The following is a 23,915-nucleotide window of genomic DNA, read 5'->3' on the forward strand; positions in this document are numbered from 1 at the left end:
ATTATTTAGCGAAACACAAACATCCAAATAGAAACGATTGTTGTTCCACCAGAAGATTAGAAGTTAAATGATTTCCACACAATAGAAATTTCACCTCGTGTCACCGGGGATGTAGTAGGACTTGCATTATTTGTCAAACCAAATAGAGATGCGTGGGCCGACTTTGCTGAAATACAAAAGAATCGAACCTTATCTGAAGGCGTTTTCCCATTGCCTCCTCCTAGAGAAGCCGGTGTAAGCAGTCCGCCCCAGTTAAAACCACGCTAATATTTACAAAACGGTTATAAATCCTCGAAGACATTTTGCCCATTTTGTACAAAGAAACAGGAGTAAACAAAGTGTTTATACTTATTATGTTCCATTAATGAAACTTTTATTACTTTACATCGTGGGGAACGTTTGTTTTCTTAGAAATGAACCACTGATTTCTATAAGGTAAAAAATCGTGAGGGCATTTCCGACAGAAAAAGCTTAGGTGCATGGCTTCGAATGATCGTTTCTTTTTCTGCATCTTAGCTTTTTCATTGTTCAATTCTTCTTATGACTTCTCTTGCATCTTTTCTTTGATTGTCAGTTTTCTTTCAAAGTTTTTTTTTTTTTTTAACTACTTAATGCAGAAAAGTGAGCTCTGGCCTCACCAATGTAAGTGCAACCTAAAAAGGTGGATCTGTATCTAGAAAGAGGGCGGTAGAAACAGTAAAACAAGCAGCAGAGAAACACCCTACCCAGATCATTCCACCCAGGACATTTCTAGGTTTGCATCTTCAGATATTGCACCCTCTGAAGTCAATAGCTAGGAAGTAATCAAGTATTCCCCAGAACCAATTTGTGTACTGGATTCCAAGTAAGTGGAAACAATGTTTCACAAGGTTAGCCTATGGGGTGGGGGGGGTGGGGGGGATTCCTCTGGGATTGTGCACAAGATAAAGGCAGAATGATCTACTTGCAAGTGTGCGTGATTAACACAGATACACTTCCGACTGAGAAATTTTTTATTCTAAATATTTGTTCAAATAGTACCAGACAATTTGAAATCAATAAACTGTGGCGAAGGCTGTGGTTGTTGGGAAAAGAAAAACGGGTGTCGTGCCACGCCATGGGGCCTCTTGACTCTACCCGTGAAGGACAATTTGCGATCTTAATCCTTTACAACTACAAACACCAGCCACGGGTTACAACTGTTCAAAACTACTCTCTCAACTAGTTCAGACCAAGGGGACTAAAGAGGTGATATGTGGCCCCCCGCAGCCCGGGAGCGCGTTCCTAAAGTCGGCTGGAGAACTCTACGAATATACACATAAATACATTAAGACGAGGATAAATAATCAAGAAAACGAAATGACTCGCTTCAAATAATAAATACAGATCGTTGAGTCCGATGCAATTCTTATGGGACGGGAAGAAGCATATAAATTAAGGTCTCCGCAACTAAACTAGACGCGGGCTAGGCCCGGACCCTCTGCGAGGCGCGCCGCCGATGGATCTCAGACTTACCTTCGGGACACCATTACCAGATTAGAGTCCCTCGGTCCGCAGTATGTGGCACGGTCAGGTTTAACAGCGGAGAATCCTTGCGGCTGATTTACGGCGAGTCACCCAAAGCAGGGTGCGCCTGGAAAGGAGGCCCAGGCGCCTGCGCCTCGGCCGCTGTTGGCCCAGAGACCGGGAGGCAGCGGACCGGGCCAGAGCGAGGGAGTGGGGGAGGTCTCCGAGCTGCCCCGCGGGCCCCGCCCGCCACCCCAGCCACCAAAGCCAAAGAGGTAATCGCGCCTCGAGTTCGGGCCGGTGGCGGCCGCTACAGATGCGTCAGTTTGGGGGCCTCGGGCAGGCGTCCCTGAGACGAGTGGTGGGCCGAGAGATCTGTGTAGGTGGGATGAGGGTCACACGGTCCGTGGTGGTGGTTGCCGGGAATCTGCGCGGCGCAACTGTAGTCCACGCTGGCCGAAGAGGGGTGCGAGAGGTGGCCCAGGTTGAAGACGGGCCCGGACGCGGGCGCCATGGAGTCGACGAAGTTGCCGCCCACGTACACCGGGCTGCCCTGCAGGTTGGCGCTGGCGAAGCCGCCGCCGTTGCTCGCCATGGGGTGGGGCTCGAACTCGGGCGCCGCGTAGCGCTTCTGCTGAGGCAAGCAGCTGCTGAGCGGCGCCGTGTAGGCGGCCAAGCCGTACATGTTGGGCTGAGATTTGGCGAAAGCGGGCGGCGAGGGCGCGTCGTAGGCCAGGCCGGGCACGGGTGGCAGCTGGCCTGAGTAGGCCACGTGGCCCGCGGCGCCGCCGAGCGGCGGGCTGCGCTCCGGAGACTGACCCGCCGGCGAGTGCAGGATGCCCTTGGCCTTCTGGTCCTTCTTGTACTTCATGCGCCGGTTCTGGAACCAGATCTTGATCTGCCGCTCGGTGAGGTTCAGCAGGTTGGCCATCTCCACGCGGCGTGGCCGGCACAAGTAGCGATTGAAGTGGAATTCCTTTTCCAGCTCCACCAGCTGTGCACTTGTGTACGCCGTGCGCACCCTCTTGGACGCTGGGCCCGGCGGGCTCTTGTCCTCGCAGCTCTCTCCTGGGCCGGGAGGGGAAGAGAGAGGTAGCTGAGCGGGAGATGTGGGGACACCCTGGGCCGTAGAGGGGTGCTTCCCTGACTCCTTCCTCTTCCTCCCCCCTCCCCACTTTAATCCTGGCTGGAGCGAGGGAGGGGCGTTAGAGCGGTGAGATTCCCAGAGATTCCCAGAACTCAAAGGCCCCAGGCCTACCTCTCAGTGGCACCTGAAACTCCCATCTGCCTTCTGAAGTCCAACTCACTCAGCCCACCCCTTCCCCTTCAGCCTAGTCCATCATCCCGTTCCCAAGGCTGAGGAGGAGTTTAATGAGAGACTAGTAGCAGCTGGTAAGCCCTCCCGCCCTGTCAAAGAAGGGCCAGACTTCATTTTGAACACTCCTTCCAGCCGCTGCTGCTGGGGAGGTAGGTGGGGGGAATATTGGAGGCAGCCTCAAACTGCCTTGCTCAGAGGCTGGCTCCTGGGCAAAGCACCCCAAGCATGGAATGAGGGTGGAGATCTTGGCAGCTCACTCCAGCTCAACTGCACCCATGGGCCCAGTACTCAAGTGCAGGGCGGAGACATACCATGAAAATACAGCCCCAGAGTTTTAGGGCATCCAAGGCCAGGCTGGGCATATTTTGAGTATTGCAATGCTGGGAGCAGCAGCTTCAGCAGTGGTTTCCACCACCCCTGCCACCTCTCAGCAGCTTGTCCACTCCCTCCCTAGGAAGACAAATGGATTTCTCCTGGGAGGGAGGGCCTAGGTCTGCAGCCGGGAAGGAGGGGCAGAAGGAGAAGGAGCTTACAGACTTGAAGACACTTTCCCCCTAGGAGCAGCAACAGCCCCAAAGAGCAGCAGGCAAACCAGAGATCTGATAACAAGCTAACTACATCCCAAGCAAACTACACCTCAAGTTAGCCCTGGACCTGGGAGCAAGTTCATCTACCTGAAGATAAAAAGTGCGTCAGAGAACACAAGGCCAGAAAAGTTCAGGAATCAAGCAAGCTGAGCAGAGTGGCAGAATGTCTCAGAGCTGCTGGTCCTGCCCTTTTTCTTCCACACAGACTAAATGGACCTAGGGAAAATTTTCTCAAAACCAGGGTCTCCCTTTCCAGGGAGAAAAACCCAAGGCTGCTCCTGTTTCAGAGTACAGCCTCTTCCCCTAGGATCTGTGCCTCCACATTAGGGATTTCCTGGGATGGGGAGAATTGAGTGGGAGTGGCCTGAGATGTGCCATTTGAGGTTTTGCTTTTTATACCTGTTATTTTGTTTGTTTTGTTGGGGCAGGAGAGGGTTGGCCATGCCTTTCAGCTTGCAGGATCTTAGTTCCCAACCAGGGATTGAACCCGTGCCCCTCGGCACAGTCCTAATCACTGAACCACCAGGGAATTTCCCAGGTGTGCCATTTGGTAGTTTAGTTATCTTGGGCAAGTGACTTATCTCTAACATTTTCCTTATCTGTTAAAATGGATGTTTTATTATATACCTACCTCAGAGGGTTCTTTGGAAAATTAGACAGTGCTTGTAAAGCACTTAACATGATTCTTAACATAGTGTTCAATAGCCTTTTAGTTCTTATTAATTTAAGGGAGTGGTTTTCATGTGATATGGGCTACATCACCCCCTGGGCTTGGGGATCGTAGTACCTATCTTCAAGTTTTGAAGATCTATTGGCTGGAAGGAGTTGAGTTATGACCAGCAGTCCAGACATTAGGGCAGTATAAGGAAGAGCTGCTCTATGAATAACTGTGAGACATGTCCAGCAGCGGTGCCAGCAGCCTGGAGTGGACGTCAGCACCCTGTCACTGTAAGGATATGACCACAACCAGAGATGCTAAAAAGGAAGAACAGGGAGCTCCCTGGTGGTCCAGTGGTTAGGATTCAGCACTTTCACTGCCATGGCCTGGGTTCAACCTGCAGCCCCCAGTCAGGGCACTGAGATCACTGAAGCCATGCTGTACCGCCAAAAAAACCCCCACACTTTCTGCATTGCAAGTTTACACATATGGCCTCCAAAGTTGTACTTCCAGCTCTGAGCCTCTTAATTCCTAAGTGAGCTAGCTTCTTGGGGCAGTTTGGGGGAAAGCCCAGAGATGAGCCCCCTCAGAGGGCTACCTGCAGTGGCACAGCTGTTCTTCTGCTTGGAGTTCTGGCGGGACTCTTTCATCCAGGGAAAGATCTGCTTGCTGATGGTGGCTGAGGAGCCAGAAGCATTGGGCCCACCCTTGGCCTTCTTGGCAGGTACTCCACCTCCAGGGTTGGTGGGAGAGGATGGGGGCAGGGCTGGTGGCGGTGGCGGTGGAGGGGGCTGTGGTGGCTGCTGCTCTGAGTTCAGACCTGGAGGCTGGCTGCCACCACCCCCACCTTGGCTGTTCCCAGTGCCAGGCCTCATGCAGCTTCCATTGAGTTCAGCTGCCTTATGGGCTGGGGCTCGCAGAGGTGCAGAGCTCTGGATGGAGCAGGCAGAGCCCGGGTAATCAGTGTCCATGGAGTTGGCAGCAGCAGGGGTTGGATAAGGCTGATGGGGGGCACTATAGCCATAAGTGTCAGCAGCTTTGCTGTAGCCATAGCCTCCGAAGAGTCCTGGGTTCTCATAGTAAGCAGCCTTCTGCATCGTGTACTCAGGAACCTCCGGGGCCTGCTGACCCTGCTCAAATAACATTGACCACCACTGTCTCCTTCACCACCACCTCCAATGTCTGCCAAATCCTGAGAGAGCTGGGGCAGCCCCAGGCTCCAGATAACCTGCAAAGAAGAAAAGTGAGAGGTCCCAGAGGGACTGTCATTGGCAAGACCAGTCAATACAGAAGGACTAGCCCAGGCTCTCCGCTTCCCACCCACATCATAGTAGGAGGATCTTGGATTTTTATGAAGTTCAACTTATTTGAACCCTTGGAAATGTCAAAAGGGATTTCTCATAAACCACAAGAAAAGACTCCCCTTCATCCAAGGGAAGGGGCTAATTTTTTTCCCCAGATACAATTTTATTTCTCCAAGATTGTCAATTTAGCCTTTGAAACTGCATAGAAAAGCACTTATGGCCTATACATTTTAATGACTGATTCTCCTACTACACTTTGAGCTTTCTGCAGGTATGGACTGTGTCTTATTCACCTACATATTCCTAACATCCAGCCCAATGCACCACATGCAGTTAAGTGCAGTAAATGCATGTTTAATGAATGAATGGATCAATCAGTTAATCATAGGTCATCCCAGGGATGTGATGGGCAAAAGAAAGCCCTATTAACACTCAGAATAGCCGGCACTCTAAAAAAGAAAAACTATCTCCCCCACCTGGTTTCAAAATCACAGCATCTTTCACGGAGACCCAGATAGTCCACTCTCTGGTGAATGGGTCAGAATCGGCCAGTTAGCACATGGGTCAGCACTGTGAAATCTACTAGGAGATAAAACCCAAGAAGAAGACTTAAAGACTCCAAGAGTTATTTTGAGGCTAAAGAAGTTTCTTCTCTTCTACATTTTTCTAGATGCTTTACTTTGTAGTCCACTACTTTTAAACAGATATCATTGGAAATAAGAGATTTAGAATTTGAAATGCACGGAGCATGGGTTAATAAAAAATGCTTTATGCTCTAACTTTATAATTTTAATCCTGCACCCACTGTATGAATAGATACTATTATTGACCTCTGCTCTCCATCAGCCATTCCACTCCACCTCCAACCAACAACCAATGAGAGACCTCTTATGGCATAATGAATGGACATAGAATTAGAAGGAAAAAAAAAAAAAACTAAGAAAAATTCTACCCTTTTTGTGTCCTTTGACTCTTGATGGGGTGTTTACCTTCTCACCTACCCCCCTCTCCTTCTGAAAGCCCCTAATGAGTTAAAGTGTAACCAGCACTATTCAACCACTTTCATCTGCTTGATAAAGAAAACTCATTGGTCAGCTCCTAGATCTGAATTCTTGATCTCACCTTTCAGGCAACTCTCCTTCCCCCAAACTCCCTGGTTTCCATCATGGTCATCATGACAGACCACATTATCTAGACACTTATTTGGCCTACTGGATTTGACCATTAGTACTACAACTCCATTCACTCATTTCCCCTCCATTTTCACCACACAACCTAACTCAATTTTTTTTAATTCTTCACAGTAGTCTTTATTTGGTAAAATAGTTGCTCATCTTGTTTTAAAATATAAGTAAGCATGCCATTAATCTTGATAAGAGAAGTGCTTCTCAATGAAATAACAGAATAGTCAGATGTAATGTTTTAGGAGTAGTTTCTATTATTGTTCTTAAATGTATGCAGTTAGGATATCTACCAAACAAAGCTGGTCTTAATCCTTCTTTCATTCATTTTCTGTATTATTATCTGACTATTAAAGCTACTGAATATTAAATGGAAAGCTACATCCTCATTCTGTGACTAATATTTATATGTGTTTGCCCCCAGGCCAAAAGACTACTCTGAGTTTGGTTAGATCTCAGGATTTTTCTGGGATCCTGCTTCCAGTCTTAAACCTTGGTCTCTTTGGATGTCAAAATGGTCACTTTTGACACTCAGACCACCAGAACTCGATGCTGCTTCTGTCATCCCATCTACAGCAGTGGAAGCAAAACATCCCCCCTCTTGCCTCCCAGGGTGACCAAGTTTATCTTGATAGGTAGACTAGTCACAGTAAAATAGCCTCTTTAGTAACTGACCAAGTCTTTGAAACAGATGGCTTTACATATATATATTTGTTCCTATGGAATATTCCCAGACAAAGCTCTGTGTACAGACCTCAAAAGTGCTAATACTGGGCAGCTCCACGAGTAAGCTTAGAGTCTGTTCTCCCTCTTCTGTTTTCATTGTCTTAAGGAATTTCAAGGGTCACTCCATGATGCTCCCCCACCCAAACGTCCATTTCTCCAGAAGCAAGGGCAATAGCTCTCTCCTCACTGAGAAGGACTTTGTAGCCTCTTCCCTCAGCCCAAAATGTAGAGCTCCAAAGAAGTCACCTTTCCTAAAACAGAACCTGAGAATATTGTTACAAAACTGGTTTAAAAAGAAGCAGCAGCTTATTTCTTTCCAGAAATCGCTACTCCTTGTGAACTCTGCTTGAACCTAAGAAGCAGGAACGGGTCATAAATCACTTGGACAATGGTCAACTGTTCAGTGGCTCATCTTTTCGAGCCCCCCTCCCCTTTTAGGGCTTTCTTTTCTCGCCCTTTGGTACCTCTGCTCATTTGGGCCGCAGGACCCAGATGCCTTGGGGTGAAGACTAAGCCGCATAGGGGGAGGGGTGGTGTTCGAAGTCCTCAGCTGCCCTTTCCTCCCCTCCTCTCCTCTCCCCCCAAATCCTGCCCCCACCCCTGGCCGGGAACACCGGCCAAGGCAGACACCCCAGAACCCCGCCGGCGCCATCCTCGGCTCCTCCTAGGGCAGGCGCGCCAAATGGGATCTAGCTGGCTCTTTTCTCCTGGTCCCGGGAATTTGCCCAGCTCAGCTAGGAGGCCCAACCGCCGGCCGGGAATGCAGGGCCAAACGGTCCTCAGCCGAAAGGGAGGCGGCCTCGGAGCCACCACCGCCGGATCCCCGCTGCATCCTCTGCGCCTCCGAATCAGCCGAACCCTGATACTTGCTCACTGCACTTAATTCTGCCCGGGATCAATACCTAAATATGATACCGAATAAATAAAAGGCGCTCAAAGCGGCTGGGGGACGGAGTTATTAAGCAGCTGGAGCTCTCACGGTGCATATCAATGCACCTGTCATTGTGGTTTGTAGCAAAATTTATGACTGCGAGCACGGCTGCAGTAAACGCTTCAGTAAGGAATGAAAAGAAAAACACTTCCCAAGGCCCGGCACTTTTCAGAAGTGGAAAACAGGCTCTGCGTAGGAGGAGGCGCAGCAAAAGAATTCCCTGCTCCGCACTTTTCCCGGCCCTGCGCCCGGGGAGTAGGGGGAGTATATAAAGTGGCCTCTGCGGGCCTCTCGGAGCAGCTCTGCTCGGCGGCCGGACGTGGGACGCGATGGGCGCAGCCTGGCCAGGGACCGGAGACCTGCCGCCCGCTACAGCCTTGGAGGCCGGAGACTCGCCGGACGCACGGAGGCCGGCCCCGCGCGCGTTCGCCCGCCGCCCTCAGTGGCCGCGCAAAGGGGCTGGGGAGGGAGGCGGCTGCAGTCGCCCGGTGGTTAGACTAGAGCTGCGATCGTCGTAAAATCAAAGGCGGGTTGGATTAGTCTGTGCAACTTGAAAGAGAAGGGGTAGGCATTGGGGTGCAGGTTTTTTCTATTCCTTCCTTCTTTTTTTTTTTTTTTTTTTTAATTTTTCCTCTAAGGTTCGAACTGGTCTGGGCTTCTCTGCTTTACCTGAATCAGGGCCTTGGAAACCCACAGATGTCTTTCTGGCAGACACCAATCTTGCTGGGCATCCCCATTAATTCACTGGAACTGAGCAACGATTCTTCCTTCCCTGCTGGCTTTACTACTTTGGGATTGGAAACGACTACTTTTCCGATTTGCTAAGAAGGGGCTCTATTTACTGTAGAGTTGGGGCAGCTTTCTGCCCATGTTCTCCTGATCTCTCAGCCTGAGCTCTTCTGCCCTATGGGAAGACCTGGACGTGCCTTCTAAATCACTCTTATTTAGCCCAGATAACTCAGTGTAATACACCCTGCATTTAAGGCACTGGGCTCACCCTATTAAGGCGCCATAAATTTGAAGACCGATGATCGGTTATCATGTAACCAGCGGCAGTTCACACTGAGGTGATCCACTTCAAAGCCGCCCTTTGTTTTATGTTTTGATGTATGAATCCTGAGATGGCTAATTTGAGTTGCAGGACAAATGGAAGTGTAGTGGAAATTACTTTTAAAAATCACACCACTCACCACAATTTGTGTGTGTGTGTGTTCTCAAATTTTTGTCTCTAACTCTTTGTAGGCTCTTCAGGTTCCTTTTGATATTCTGTTGAGATGATCTGGAACAAAATGGAAAACTCTCAGCAGCGGCCAGTTCTTTCTTACCAACACATGCGGAGAGACATTACTCCCTTTAAGGGTGTCATAATCAATGTCACTGTTTTATATGGTGTCTGCAGCCACTCTAGGCACCTTCCCCCAGAAAGGAGACTTGGTTGGCTCCTGGGGAGCAGGTGGCTTTTAACACCACAATCCTTGACTGGACGTGAGAAAGGGGAGGCAAAGCGGTGGGGAAGGACAAGAGCTTTCGCAGGGGGTGAGCCAAGTGGGCTAGAAGCACAGGGAAGCCATTCCCTCTCCTCTTATTCCAACCAAGCCCTAAAAGCCCCATGTTCCCCAACCCCCCAGGCCAAGCCCACCCTCTAAGGAGCAAAAGAGAGGGACTGAAGGATTGGGACGGACGGAGGCTACAGCTCAGGGCACCAGAGAAGGAGGGCAAATGTGTAGATGGGCCTGGGTGAGTCTTAGCCAAGGCTCCCACATGAAGCCACAGAGAAGAGGGAGCTGGGTGTTATTTCTTGGTTTGTACATTGTATCTACCACGATTTCCCTGAGTTTATTTTATTCCAGTCAGTACCCACCACATTCCTGGCCTGGGCTGCCCACAACTGGGTCGGGATCAAACCAGCTGCAAACCAGTAAAGAAGCAAACACCCCTTCCACCCCACCCCAAAACAGACCAAGCTGCCTACCACTGCCTGCGCTCAGCGGGTGCCCGCCCTGGTCAGGTGAAAGGAGAGACACAGTCCCCTCCTCTTGTATCTGCCCTGTGCAATTTGTCGACTCAGTAGTTTGCAAACACTAAACTGCGCTGGGGAAAGCCCCACACAAAGCGTTCAGGGCCCTTCTAAAGACCAGAGCGCGCAGCCATAAGCCTTTGAAGTGACCTTTGGCTCGCGCGGCAATAACTCACCCCTTAATGAACACCCAACGGAAGCGCCTTGGAGAGATCCCGGACCGGTAGGGCTCCTAGTACCGCGCCCGGGCTTCAGCTCCCCAGCCAGTCCCAGACCCAGAGGGCCCACTGCACGGAGCCGGCCCGGAGGGCTGCTTGGTGGAAGCACGATGTACTTGAGCCCTCGGACCGCATCAGCGGGTCATTTTATATGATGTATCATTTTATATGATACATTCACGTGGGTGGATAACTTTCGCTGCTTAGTTATTTCTTATTTATTTGGGGGAGAAAAAGTTCTTCAGAATTAGGCACTTCCACTCAGAAGATCTAAATTGTGAGGCCGCCCAGTGCCGCGATTCCCCCATGCCTGTAGCTAGATTTTGTTTTCCCAGCCACGGAGGAACAGGGTAAGTTACTCCTGGGCGTTCTTGGGGTGTGCGGTGCACTCTGGGTGCACCTTGGGAAGGGGAAAGCAAAGAGAACCCCAAGGTGGCCAAAGTTGGGCTGCCCAGAGCCCCCACCATCTTCTCACAGGCTCTTTCCCCAGCCCACCCACCACCCAGCACGAGTCCAGCTAACTTCAGCCTTCTGCTTGCCCAGCCTTCTGCAGGCTTTATCCGGCTGGCTCTGAGCCACCAGCTCAAGTACCCCTTTCACAGCCAGAAACGGGGAGCAGGAAGGAACCCTGTCAGAGCTGTCAAGGAAGAGCTGGTCCCGGCAGACCTAGCCATGTATCCTATCCCCTACCAGTACCCCGGGAAAAGGGGGAAAGCCTTTTGGATAGGGAGCCTTGGTACGGATTATTGAAATTTTCGGGGAAGTTATAAGTGAGTGCTCCACGGGGCCAAATGAAATGCTGTTCGCAGTAATTGGATTCAGCTGACTAAGTTGGCAGGCGCGCAGCTCCAAGGCAGCAAGAGAAGAAAAATGTCCAGCGACTTTAACTTCTGATGGAGCCAAGCGTCAGCAATTGACCAAACAAGTTTACTGCTCTCCTTTGATGGCCAGGACCCTGGAAGCCTGTCCCTCTCTGGCTGAGACCTGTCCCAACTTAGGTTAAGGGAGTGCTCCTTGCTTTCTGGGTTCCTTTCCCATAGAGGCCCAGTCTGGCCTAGCCCTATAGCAGTTTTCCAGGAGTTAGGAGCCGCTCACTCATGGGGCTGCTTTCTCAGGCTTTGGTCCTGGGGAAAAACCCAGGATGAACTGTCCTGTGCTCCCACATCCAGGAGCCACAGGACACAATACACAAAATGATGGATGGGATGCAGGAACCAAAATATTATTTAGCTGTCATTTCAGTTTCTTTAAGAAGGACCCAGAAGCCCTAAACCTTTTCTCTGCCACTATTGCAGTCAAAAACTAGATTAGTGAGGAGGACTGTGGAGGTGCCCCCCAAACTCTTCTGGGTAGTTTGGGTGTTCTCTTGAATTTGGAGGAGAATCTTAAATAGCACATTAACCTCACAGAGAAAAAAAAAATTAAGCCAACACTAAGAGGATAAAAGCGTGCGTATGTGGAGCTAGCTCCCAGAACAATGCAGGGAGCTGGCTGTTCACAGAGTTTATTTTAAATACGTATAAATCAACCTGCCTGCGTCCAGCCAGGCAGCTCAAGACACAGAATTAATACGATGCTCCATCTTACTTTGGAAGTGACAGTGGTTTTTTTTTAAAAAAGTTTCTTTTTATTCATTTCATTTTCCACCCATTCTCGTAACTGTACATTTACCCCCCAAATACCTCCAGCGCCCAGTCCCCTCCTTAAACTGCCACCTCCCCCCACTATGCCACCGGCCACCCTCCCAGCCTGGCAAGGTAGTATGCCCCCCTAACCTTTGGGTAGGCGGGGAACATCCCCACAAAGCGAACCTCCTTAGGATTAATCACCATTCTGGATGTATATGTAGAAGTGTATCTAGGTCTACGAGGGCTGCCTCACCAATTGGCAATAATCAAGATCACAGATTACACAAAATAAATCATATTTAGTATCCCATTCAGGGCAGCAAGCAGCCCTGTGCCCAAAGATTTCTATTTTGTCATGCAATTGCTTACCTGGATCCCAATTTATCATAAACCTGGTGTCCTCGGCCTCAGAGTGGGCGCCAGTGGGGGGCAGAGCTAGCCTTCCCCCTTTGTCTGCAGACAACGCTGTCCCAACCCTGGTCCTGCGCGCTCCAAGACGCGGCCATATACCAGAGCACAAGGAATTCCCGGTAGAACGGAACCAGGCTGAGGTTCAACTACCAATAAACGTAGGAGGAACGAATTCGTAGTCCCCGAGCTGGCTTTGCCTGCGCTGCACGCCCGCCGGTTCACCGCTTGCCTGTCCGCTCCCAGGCCCAGAGCGGCGGCCACCCGCGCCCCCACCCACTTCTGGGTTCCTGCCCAGCCCTCCCAGGCCCCCCAGAGCTCGGGGTTTGTTTTCCTTTCGGAATGTGGCCCTTTCTGGATTTGAAGAGAGCCCCGGAAACCCCCTCATAGTCGGGAAATACAGACGCTGCCTTCAAATGCGAGCATATTTGTTCACGTGACCCCGAGGGAAGATTGTACTGATTGAGGCTGAAACTTTCACGCCATCCAGCCCCGGAGCGCAGCCAGGCCTGGGGGCTGGGAGGAGGGGCAGGAGGCGTGGGATCTCGGTTCCTTCCCCTGGGCAGACCATGGTGGGTTTGGGGCGGAAGGAAAGCCCCTATCCCGAGGCCTGGGAATGACCTAGCTCCAGCCTGGTCGCTGGCAGTGGGATGGGGGCGCTGAGCGTCTCTCCCCCCACGACCTCTGACCTTGGCTCAGCCTTCCACCAGGCTGGCCCGGGGACTGGAAATTTTAGAAGCTGCGTCTCTTACAGGCGTCTCCGGAGGCAGCTAAGGAGCACCAGAGGCCCAGGTTCCCCAAGCTCCCCAGCCGCGCCCGGTACAAGGTCCCGCATCCTCAAACACCAGGGCAAGGCGCAGCCTAGCCTAGGTGGGCGCGCCGCTCTTCCCCTCCCCTGGGAGGCAATTACGTTGTGGCACAGCGCAGGCCCCCGTCCTAAGGATGAGAGCCTCCAGCTCACAGACCCCGAGGAACGCCCCTCTTCACCACCACCACCATCTGGGGCCTTGGCTCGTTCCGCAGATACAGCCGATGAGCCTACACTTTCAGAGCCTGAAAAAGCGCATAAGCATCGGCCCAGACCGGGGGCGTTCTCCCTTCTCTGCATCTGGCGAACTTCACCCGGGTCCGGCGGGGCCTGGAGCCGCCGAGGCGTGAAGCCGCTGTTTGCCGCGACCTGTGAGCCTCCGGGTCCGGGCAGGGCCCATGGATCCCTCAGGCTCAGCGACAGCAGGCCGCGGCTTCCCGCTTCCTGCGGCGTCTCCAAGAACGCGAAGGGAGAATGCGGGATCAGTCCCGGCTGGCCTTAGCTGGGAGAAGAGGGAGCTTCTATTTTAGAAATAGTAAATCAGGATAGATTTCCAGCACACTCTGAGTGGTCGGGTGTAATTTATGGTAACAAGGATAACGATTCTGCATGTGGGAAGAAGAGCTTTTAAGCTCCTGGCCAAAAAAAAAAAAAGGCTCCTGGCCGGGGCGAGCAGCCAGCCTCCAGCTCCCGGCTTGTTTGCAGTGAGCCCCCACCGCACTACCCCAGCTCGACTCGCACCCGGAATCCCGCACCGTGTGGGGTGTTCACTCCATCCCCGAAGTCCTGCTTTCACAGCCGGCTCTGCTTCTCGGCGGCATCGGGCACGGAGTAGATGCCCTGTTGCCACTTGCGAGGTCTCGGACAGGGGTAGGCGCATGGGCAGGGCCGCCGCAGAAGAGTGGGGAGAAGGGGGTAAGATCCTCCGCATTCCCACTCCAGAAGCACAGAAAAGTCCCAGAGAACAGGTCACAGGCTCGAGCCCCCAGACCTGTCAGCGAGCCCCTCCTTTGCTCACCCGGCCATCCCTAGCTAGAGGCCCACTCAGGGCGCCTCTTGGAGCCGGACCGTGGGTGCCCCCATCCACCCTCACCCGGAGGACTCCGCCCCCAAGCCTCCCGCCAGGGGCCGTGCAGTCGGCCCACAGCAAGTGTTAATCTCCAGCCAAAGAGGGGGGCCCCTTTGCGGGAATTTGTCTCCAGGAAAGGATCTAAGCCTTCTTCAATCGGAGCATATGTTCATAGAGCAATAAACCGGAAAGATTTACAGTCCTCGCCCGGCCCCCAACAGCCTCGCACCCTTTCAGGAATTACTTACGATGATTTATCACACGAACCCGGGCAATTGTCACACTGATAAAATAGCCCGGGCCGGTGCCCGCCAAGCCGGGCCTTGGGAGGCTGTTGGCTGCCGGGCTGGCAGCGGGGCTGGGGAGGTTTTTTGTGGGTTCCTCTCTGGAGCTACCAGGGTATGTCCAGGTGGGGTGGGGTGGGGTGGGGTGAGGTGGGTAAGGTGGGTGGAGTGGGGTGGAGTGGGGTGGAGTGGGGTGGGGTGGGGGGTGGGTGGGGGTGAGGTTGGGAGGGTGACAGCTAATTCTCATTGAGAAAAAACGCAAGCAGCTCAGAGAAAGCGCCCAGAATCTGCGCCAAAGTCACTTGCAAAGCACATAAACATTTGTCATCTTTGAATAATTGAATTAATGTGTTATTGTTTGAATGTATAATTCATAACGGAGGAAACTTTGTCTCTGTCCTGATGGGGGAAATAAACACACGCCAAAAAAGAAATCAAAACACACACAATCCCAAAACAACCACCACACGCAGCCAGCCCCCAGCTCGCCCGATATCATCCTCAAAGCCAACTAGAGGGAAGGAGGCATCGGGGCCGGAGTTACGAGCTGGAGGAGGAGAATGCCCGCTGTTGCCCCCAGCATGGACCTCCGGCAAGCTGGAGTGGGGTGGGCTGGGGTGGACTGGGATGGGAGCGGGGTGGTTCGTGGGACCTGACAGCTAGCTTCTCGGGAGTTAGGGAGAAAAAAGGCTGAAACCAGCCAGCGGGAGAGACGGCTCCAGCATCTCATCCCTAGTCTCTCCCCCACTCTACACGCCTGTTTCCCTTCCCCTGAGGCTTCCCCTCACCCCAGGGTCTCCCACTCCTTGGGCGGCAGAGAATTTCCCTGTCTTTATTTTAGATCTTCTCTCCAAATTAAAGATGTGAAAATCGAGGGGGAAGAGGGACAGACTCCTTGCTGGGGTGACAGAAGCAGGAGAGCTGGGGTGAGAGGCAGGGGAGTGGGAGAAGCAACTCGGAAATCATTATCTGTTGGTTAAAATCTGCCTGGGGTAAAATTTCAACTCGATTTTATAGCCTTCCATTATGACGCAAAGAAAAATTTACGACCCTTGCTTGAAAAGAGGGCCGGGGCCTTTTCTCACCGGTTTAAGAATAGGCGGCAGATGCCGTGACAGCGACCATTGTTCCCGGTAGACACAGGCGACCGGGCAACCTCGGCCCGCGTGCGCCAGGCGCGTCCCCCAGCCGGGCGGGTTTTTACTGCTCCTGTCGCCTCTGAGCAGCCGGCGCGCACCCTCGCCCCTCGCCCCCCGCACACCCTCACATACACACACACTCTCTCTCTCACACACACACATACACACACACTCGGCCGCTCTCAGTAATTTTTCATAAGTGCAAAGCTTTGCTGAACCAAAGGTCACCATCCAAGCCACTAACAACTTCTTGCCGGCGCGCGCTTCCAAATCAGGAAGCAAAGGGAACTATTTGTCAGCGGCCCTGACAGCGAAGTTCATTAAGGATTTAAATCCGAAGAAATAAAAGTCGCCAAAATATTTACCTGCCGGCTGCACGCCCGCGCCCGCCGCCGCCGCCGCCGGGGGCCGAGGGTGGAGGGCTGGGGGCGCCGCGCAGCCCCCCTCGGTGGGTGATATTCTTGGGATCCCTGCACTTTGCAAGTAGGAGAGAGCCCTTTGCGTGGCAGATTAATGACGACTCCGTGTTTCTTAAGGGACGTGCTGAATTAATTATTTCGCCAATCACGTGGTCGGGACTTGTAGAAATCTATTCTTATCATCTTCCTCGCACTTTGAAAATTCTCCGGGTTATGAAAGGCCCTCCCCCGGCTGCCGGCGAGCCCCGGCCGCCCAGCCCGGCGCGGGGGGCAGGGAGGGCTCCCCAACATGGCGGGCGCGCGGGAAGCGCCGGCTGCCCAGGGCCCCCGGTTTACGGTCCTGTCCTCCGACCCGCTGGGCTGGGCACTCGCTTCCTCCTCATCCCTGCCCGCGATTCGGTACACACGACCGTACTGATGTATTGGTGGGCGCAGGAGGGGCCATTAACAGAAGACGGGCAGAGGACAATCATAAAACGTGTCTGAATATTTAAACTTCTGTCTGCGCACTTATAAATACACATGTCCACGCGTCTGAGGCGAGCCCTTCCATATATTAAGGACACACGTCTGATTTTTTGCATTCTGCTCATTTCCTGTCGAGAGTAAGCTCCCCCCCCCCCCATCTATTTTGGGACTCCTGTCTTGGCCCCCTCTTCAAGGCGAGGCCAAGATGTGAAAAGCCCTCGTGAAAAAAATAGCGCTGGCCACTCTTTATAGTGGGGAGTGTTTATTGTCGTCTGGAGGGCGGAAGGGGCGCTCGGGGAGAGGAGGGGCAGCTGCTGGAAGCCCCAGTGGGGCACACAAGTAGAAGGAACCCAAGACTGGAGGCCAGAAGGGTAAGATCCGAGCAGCCACGGCCAGCCTCAGACTGGCCCAGAGCCCAGCACCAGACACTCTTAGAGTTGGGCAGCCAGGAGATCTCTCCTCCACCGTGCCACAGATCGAGAGGGTCTAGGGCTGGCCTGGGCCTGCACAGAGCCAAACTGGAGCCTCTTTTTAGCCCAGGAAGTTACTTATTTTCTTTAAAGAAAAAAAAAAAAGCCCACCCACCACCCACCCCACAGCCTGGATCCAGCCTCTGGCTTTCCAATGCACACAAAATTTAACAGCCAAATTAGGAGTATGTAGGTATGGGGGAGAGAGAAAATGGTAGAATTTCTATGCCTTACGCAGTTTAACCCTCACACATCAGGCATATTATAGAAAATAATAAAATACATTGTTTATAGTGGGTGTTAGCTTTTAGAAGACCTAATGAAGAATGCTTCTGTGGAGGTACCAAACAGGAGGGAGATTTCGCTACACCTTTTATTATTTCAAATATAGATCAATGAATTACATCAAAACTACAGGCAACAATTAGTATAAATAATACTTTAATCAGTGGCAGCAGAACATTGACCAGTTCTATTAAAAAAGCATCTTGTGTGAACAGACACCATGGGGCTGACTGACAATGTCATCTCCCAACAAAAGACTGCAATGGACAAAGTGAGATGCAGTGTCCTCAGCAAACACTTCACTCCCCCCCCCCCCCCCAGCTACTATCCCAACATACCATTTTAAAAAACCCTCAAAACACTTCTGGATCATATTTGGGGGAACAAACTGGAAACAAATAAAAGCAAATAGGCACTGAGCCTTTCTACACCTAGGTCTCCAGAACACATTGCCAGAAGGAAACATTTCCTTCCCTGCCCTGGCTGGCTGGGGGGCCCCCGCTTCTTGCCCGCCCCACTCCTGTGGGCCCAAATGGACGCGAGGGTCTGATTGGAACCTCAGGGTTGAGGGCTGCCCTCTGGGCCTTGCAGGCTCCATTAACATTTCAAAAGAGAATCCCTAGAAGCTGAGAAGGAGAACTGAGACTTATAAACAAAGAATTTGTTTCTCTGATAAAATTACTTTCCAAAGTAGTGGGGCTATTTTTAAGAAGGAACTTGGGTTTTCTTCATCAAATATACCTCTTGGCTTTCCTCTAGGGCAGAAGTGAAGGCAGTTAAGTAGTTTGGCATTTGGTCTGAAGCTGGGATGAGTAACCTGAACTTCTAGGAAGGGAAGAAATCTATATATATATATAATTTTTATAATGCATATATAGTTGGACATTGTGAAATATATATCCCCCACACACACAAGGAGAAGGTTCAATGTATTAACAAGTTTGGGTTTTAGGGAAGAATCTGAGCAACTTTCCAACTTGCCTAAAGATAGCAGCTCTTTTCAAATGCTACATCCAAAGACTGCTCTCCATGTTAGAGGGGGGAAAAAAAGAAGAGAAGGGTAGTCAGAGTCCAAAAGGTTAAGGGTTTAGAGGTCAGTCCTCCCGGCTGAAATACAGCTAATCGAATAGAAAATTTGTCCTCTGGATGAACCTGATTCTGTAATTTAGCCGAACTTCAGTAAAATACCTTTTCAGCTTCTCAACGTGAGGGCATCAGAAAAAAGACGTCTTGACTATGTATGAACTCTGTGCTTTTTGTCATAGAAACAATGATGCAAATAATGCAGGAATATCCATCTTTAATATCCCGACGTGGCGATATTCAAGTATTGCCATGTGCAAGTCTGAGAGCCAGGCTCACCCCAAGGAGGAACAAAGAGCTGTCCCTGGGGTCTAATACAAAAGACCAAGACTTGGAAGATACTTTAGAGAAGTGGAATTTCAGCCTAGGGACCCCAGTGAATACCTGCCTTCAGCTCTCAGGAGACACAGAACCAAAGAACATGCCCGTAGAGGAAGTCTTTTTTCCCTCTGCACTCAAATATATTTTAAAAATTACCTCTGAAACCTTCTAAAGTGTTCTGAAGCGCTGAAAAATAGCCCCAATTCTGAATCTCCTTTTCAACCTCCCTCCTGCTTCCCTCCCCACTTCTGTCACTTTTTGGTAAGGGACAACCAGGGGTTTCTTTTTGGAGCCCGAGGCTTTGGGGTTTAAACTTCTGAAGCCTTGTTTCATATGAGTCTATGAACTCTGGCCATTACCTTTGACTCTTTCCCCTTATCCTTAAGGGTCAACATTTTAGAAAAATGAGCTTTGAATCCTTTGCAGGCAAGGCATGAGAAAAATGACTAAAGAACATCTCTCCTGTTGTTTGAGAGCAATTGTTTTTAAACCACTATTCTCAAGTCAAGGGAGAGAAGAGGGCCTGAAAACTTTTGTACTTTTACAAATTCGCTTCTAATTAACAGGTTGAGAAATTCCTTAGATTTGTTTTGAAAAATTAAAACTTAGGGGGGAAAAACCCTAAGACCGACTTTTGTGGACTTCTAGATTCAGTTAGTTTTTTAAAAGCAAGATTTCCTCACCTTCCCACTTTCTCCCCAATGCACATCCCTTCTCCCATACCAGCCACACACCAATTCCTATAAAATACTGCTACATGGAGCATTTGGGGACACTCGGAATCCAGTTGGAACAGAAAATTCAGTCATTATCTAATGACCCAGAACATGGAGGTTTTGTTTTCTTTCCCCAGAAGGAAAATGTTGGACCATTTGTTTCTTTCTTTTCTCCCTTTCCTCTAATCACCCAGAACTAGTTGTAAGCACAGTGCTGAAAAACACACATGTGGAAATATATACTCAAGAACTCAACTTTGAGTGGATCCTTCCCTTTCCTCTAGAAGGGTTAAGGGCCCCCTATATACATTTCCTGGGAGTGGGGAGGGGGTGGAGTTCCAGCCAGAAGTCAGGCCACGCACCTCTGATTCTGCTCCCTGAAACTCAGCCCCTTTCACGTGTTAAGTTTTTTGGCAACATCATGTCAGTTATTTCTGTACCCCAATTCTCCAACAAATAAATATTTAAGCAAATATAATCTAAACATAAAACAACCCGTTTCCGCTTCCTTCTTAGACTCATTTCTTTGGGCATGGGGAGACTGGGAGCAAAAAATATATATACATATATATATATATATATATATATATATATTTCACACTGGAAATTATACAGACGACCCAGAAAGTTCAGGAATCCTGGCTTAGCTCTCCTGCTTCTACTGAAAACACCTAGCGCAGGGGTGGCCAAGCTTCTGCCTCAACTCTGGCACATTTTTAAGCCACAAAGATTCCTGGAGGGGTGGGGTGGGGGAGGATGTTCAAATTCACACTGGGATAAAGCATCCAACCTTCATTTGCAAATTCAAAACCCAACAGCAGAGATTTTCAGTTTAATGACTCCAAGGTTTTATGTTCTCAGTAGCTCCTGCCATTTGATAATATACTTAGAGAGAGAATCCCGCCCCCTCCCACCCCCATCCCCGCTCCAAGGAGGGGGCTGCCCTCGGCAGGATGCTAACCTTAGTCCGAGGGAGGCCTGCGTGTGTCCCAGGTCCACCCCACAGTACCTTAAAGCCCAGGGAGGTGACAGCAGGCCCGGCCTGCCCCCGCAGCTTCGGCTCAGCCAGGAGCTCAGGGAGGGGTGGGCCCAGGGTCCCCACTTCTATAAGGTCGTCAGGTCCGTGTGGTGGTCCTTGGCCAGCGGCTGCAAATGCTGGCCGGGGGCAGCTGAGGAGGAGCAGGAGGACGAGGACGAGGACGAGGAGGACCTGCCTTTGGTGTTGGGCAGCTTGTGGTCTTTTTTCCACTTCATCCTCCGGTTCTGGAACCAGATCTTGATCTGGCGCTCGGAAAGACACAGGGTGTGAGCGATTTCAATCCGACGGCGCCGCGTCAGATACCTGTTAAAATGAAATTCTTTTTCCAGTTCTAGGACTTGCTGCCGGGTGTAGGCCGTCCGGGACCTCTTGGGCTCCCCGCCGGTGTAGTTGGGGTTCACTGAGAGACAAAACAGACGCACAAGGTCAGCTCCGGCCTCGGGGTAGGCCCCTGGCCACCGGCGCTCACTTCCTGGCGCGCCCCGAGGCCGGGCCCTCCCTGCGCTCCCTCCTGGCCCGCTGCTCCCTGCCTCCCGCCCGCCCTCTCTCCCCGGCGCACACGCTCCCTCCCACCCACCTGCTCCCCCGGGCTCGCAGGCCGGGACCCCCAAACGTCCCCTCGTGCCCCCAGCCTGCCGCCCGCTCCAGCATTCCCAGGCATTTTGGAGATCCCCTCTCCTCGACCGCGTTCCCTCCACTCTGAAAATGGAGTCCTCCCCCACCCCACCCCCATCTCCACCCCTTTTTGCGCCCACAGCCAAGCAGCCAGCCACATGGTCCCGGCCTGCTCCCTCGGCTATAAAAATTTATGGAGAGAGTAATTGCGGCGCCCATTGAAACCCCACACGCCCCCACCCACTCGCACCCCCTCTCGGGGCTCAGGCCGCCGGGCTGGGGTGGAGACTGAGAGGTCCTGGGCCCGTCCTTACCGGAATTCACGTGCACCTTCTTCATCCACGGGTAGACCACGGCCGGCTGCTTGAGGGCAGTCCCGGGGGGCGGCTGTTTGGGGCCGCCCGGCTGGCTACAGGCCCGGGCGCCGGGCAGGGGTGCGGGCGGGGGCGCGGAGGGCGCCGGGCATGGCTCTCCGGGAGCACCGTAGTGGCCGCCGGGTTCTGGCCCGTGACCCCGCGTGGGCAGAGCCGGGCCGGGCCCGGGGCCGCCGCCTCCGAAGGTCTGCTCACCAAAGTCGGGCCGTGGGTAGAGCCCCGGGGGCTGGAAGTCGGTCCCCTGCGCGCTACCGCCGCCGCCGTAGTAGTCAGCGCCCTGCTCGCCTAGGTAGCCGCCCTGCAAATACTCCTCGCACGGAGGAAACTTGGGGTCCACATACTTGGAGTTCACCATATACGAACTCATGGCCATTAATTTCAGAAGGTAGAAAATACTAATTTTTCTCGTGTTGTCTTTTTTTCTTCTTCCATAGGGCCCTCCTACTTGCTGTCAACTGAATAAAGTTGGCGGCCATGTGACCAAGCCAGCCAATAGCAAGGGAGTGAGTTTATCACCGGGTTGGTGAGCATCTCATAATTTTCACAAATTTAACTAAATAACATACGTGTAATCAAGTGACTCACCGTGGCACCTCTGAGGGCTCCCACCAGATGTTAGTGGAGCTCTAATCCCAGCACCCTCATTCCCCACTGGTGACCCCACTTTTGTCTGCCGCTGACTTCGCTAACCTCCACTGCCTTCTCCATGCACCCCGCCTGCAATCAGCCCCCCAAAATGGGCACAGTTCAAGAGGGAATGAATCTCCTGTATTTGTCAAGGTGCATGGCATCAAAAGGTGGGTGGAGGTGGTGACTCCTGAGTTCGACAGAGAACCCCAGGCAGGCAGGACTCCCGCCTGCCCAGCCCGCGGGAGCGCGGGGACTCTGCCATACAAAGGCCGGATCCCGCTGGCTTTGTCTTCATCAGGGTCACCCAAAAGTTACTACGATCTGGCTGGCCTGAATCAAATTAGGCAATGAGTAACTGCCAAGCTTTCTTCGAAGGCCGGGGTGTTTGTAGCCAAATCTGGCCTTGCTGGTATGGCAAGAAGCCCCTTGATTCTCTGGATAGGGCAGTGCGGGAGGGTAGCCCAGGAAGGTTGTGAGGGTAACCCCACCTCACTCAAAAGCACCCCCCCAAAGGGCCCTAAACTCCCTTTTCCCTGCTCGCCTTCTTCCCACCTGGCAGTAAAGGAAAACAAGCCCCCTCTTTGGGCACCCTCCAACTTTATGCCCCTAGAGAGGAGAGCTGATCCTGGGGCTACCTGACTCCCACTTCACTCCCCAGTGCCCCCAAACCTAACCCTTTGGCCCTGCATTCATGCAACCAATTAGGAATTTACATAGGGGGCCCTGTTTGAAGGTGAGGAGCTTCTCCAGGAAAAGGCTACCTTACATAATTGGGCTCCGACGATCCTCCTGCCTTGAGTCCAAGGTAATAAAACAGAAAGAGGCGACTGACCGGTCGGCTGACTCTGGCCTCCACTTCTGACTATTGCGGAGAATGTGAAGTTTTTGCATCGACCATATATTCCCCTAGAATCGAATCTGTGACTACGTGGATACCACACAAATTCGGTTCTACAGGGTATATATAGACAACGTTACTGCCTCCAGGTTCCACCCAGAGCAAGTACCCAGACTGTTGCCAGCCCCAGCCTCCTCCTCGGAGCCGCCAGCCCGTCGCAGCCACCCTCACTTTCAGAGACAGTTCAGGTGGTCTGAAGTGCTTGGTGGCAATTTGCAGCAACGAGTTCCCCATCCTTGTACCAGAGCTGGGGTTACCAAGCAGCCAAGGAGTCAGGACAGTCTTCTTAAGAAAGAAAGAACAGAACAGAAGAAAAATAATCCATTGCAGAATGGACTGTATTATTATCCCCTTTCCGGATGCACATAACACCCCCTCCCTTATCAAGTGGTATTTTCCAGAAAGGAGAAAATGCCCTTAGTGGCAGAAGGAAAAGAGGCAAGAGGGAATATCTTCTGCCCCTTCTCTTGCCCACTGCCAGGGCAAGCCAGGTTGGCTGGCTAAGCTAGTTCTCCAAGAAGTCGCACATTTACCTTTCAGGGCTCTGAGCCCGGCTGGCCTCTCTGTCCGGCTGCTGCTTACCACCCCGAGGCAGGCGCTGCTTGCAGGCACCGAGCTGTCCTGGGCTGGGGCTGGCGTACTAATGGTGAAGGGCAGGGCAAGGGGTCATTCGAAATCATTTACAAACATATCACAAAGTTTCATTATTTTTGCTTTGCCGACAGCAGCACAGAAGAGTACAAAAGTTCATGAAGTGTGCCCGCCCCAGTGCTTCAGCGCAGTCTGGGGCTCACCCCTCATTCATAGCACCAAGAGGGCTCAGGACTGGGAGGATT

The 23,915-nt window shown here is 51.9% G+C and overlaps 2 protein-coding genes across 3 annotated transcripts; both read right to left on the bottom strand.

Annotated features, from left to right (window-relative positions):
• Nucleotides 1-5,241, bottom strand: HOXD3 (homeobox D3). The gene is made up of 2 exons (XM_061135153.1): nt 4,647-5,241; nt 1-2,553 (listed from the first exon to the last, which is right to left on the bottom strand). The coding sequence occupies exons 1-2, from the start codon at nt 5,191-5,193 to the stop codon at nt 1,796-1,798; spliced, it is 1,305 nt and encodes a 434-aa protein (XP_060991136.1). The 5' UTR covers nt 5,194-5,241; the 3' UTR covers nt 1-1,795.
• On the bottom strand, nt 5,235-23,064 carry HOXD4 (homeobox D4). Of its 2 annotated transcripts, XR_009691717.1 has the most exons (4): nt 21,492-23,064; nt 20,533-20,962; nt 5,829-5,931; nt 5,235-5,276 (listed from the first exon to the last, which is right to left on the bottom strand). XR_009691717.1 is itself a non-coding variant. In XM_061135154.1 (2 exons), exons 1-2 carry the CDS (start codon nt 21,922-21,924, stop codon nt 20,628-20,630), a joined length of 768 nt encoding a protein of 255 aa, XP_060991137.1. In that variant the 5' UTR covers nt 21,925-23,064; the 3' UTR covers nt 20,125-20,627. The 2 variants fall into 2 exon arrangements, 1 of the variants encoding a protein (XP_060991137.1); XM_061135154.1 differs by lacking the exons at nt 5,235-5,276; nt 5,829-5,931 and having other exon boundaries at nt 20,125-20,962.
• Between the last annotated feature and the right edge of the window lie 851 nt (nt 23,065-23,915).

The sequence above is a fragment of the Dama dama genome, chromosome 33, assembly GCF_033118175.1.
Source record: "Dama dama isolate Ldn47 chromosome 33, ASM3311817v1, whole genome shotgun sequence".
Classification (NCBI taxonomy): domain Eukaryota; kingdom Metazoa; phylum Chordata; class Mammalia; order Artiodactyla; family Cervidae; genus Dama; species Dama dama.

Bases quoted from the DNA above. Each gene is read 5' to 3' on its own strand.
- HOXD3 (XM_061135153.1), bottom strand. From the start codon at position 5,193: ATGTTATTTGAGCAGGGTCAGCAGGCCCCGGAGGTTCCTGAGTACACG. The intron at 2,554-4,646 runs GTAGCCCTCTGA...CTCCCGGCCCAG, and splicing joins GAACAGCTGTGCCACTGCAG to GAGAGAGCTGCGAGGACAAG.
- HOXD4 (XM_061135154.1), bottom strand. From the start codon at position 21,924: ATGGCCATGAGTTCGTATATGGTGAACTCCAAGTATGTGGACCCCAAG. The intron at 20,963-21,491 runs GTAAGGACGGGC...TTTGTCTCTCAG, and splicing joins GAAGGTGCACGTGAATTCCG to TGAACCCCAACTACACCGGC.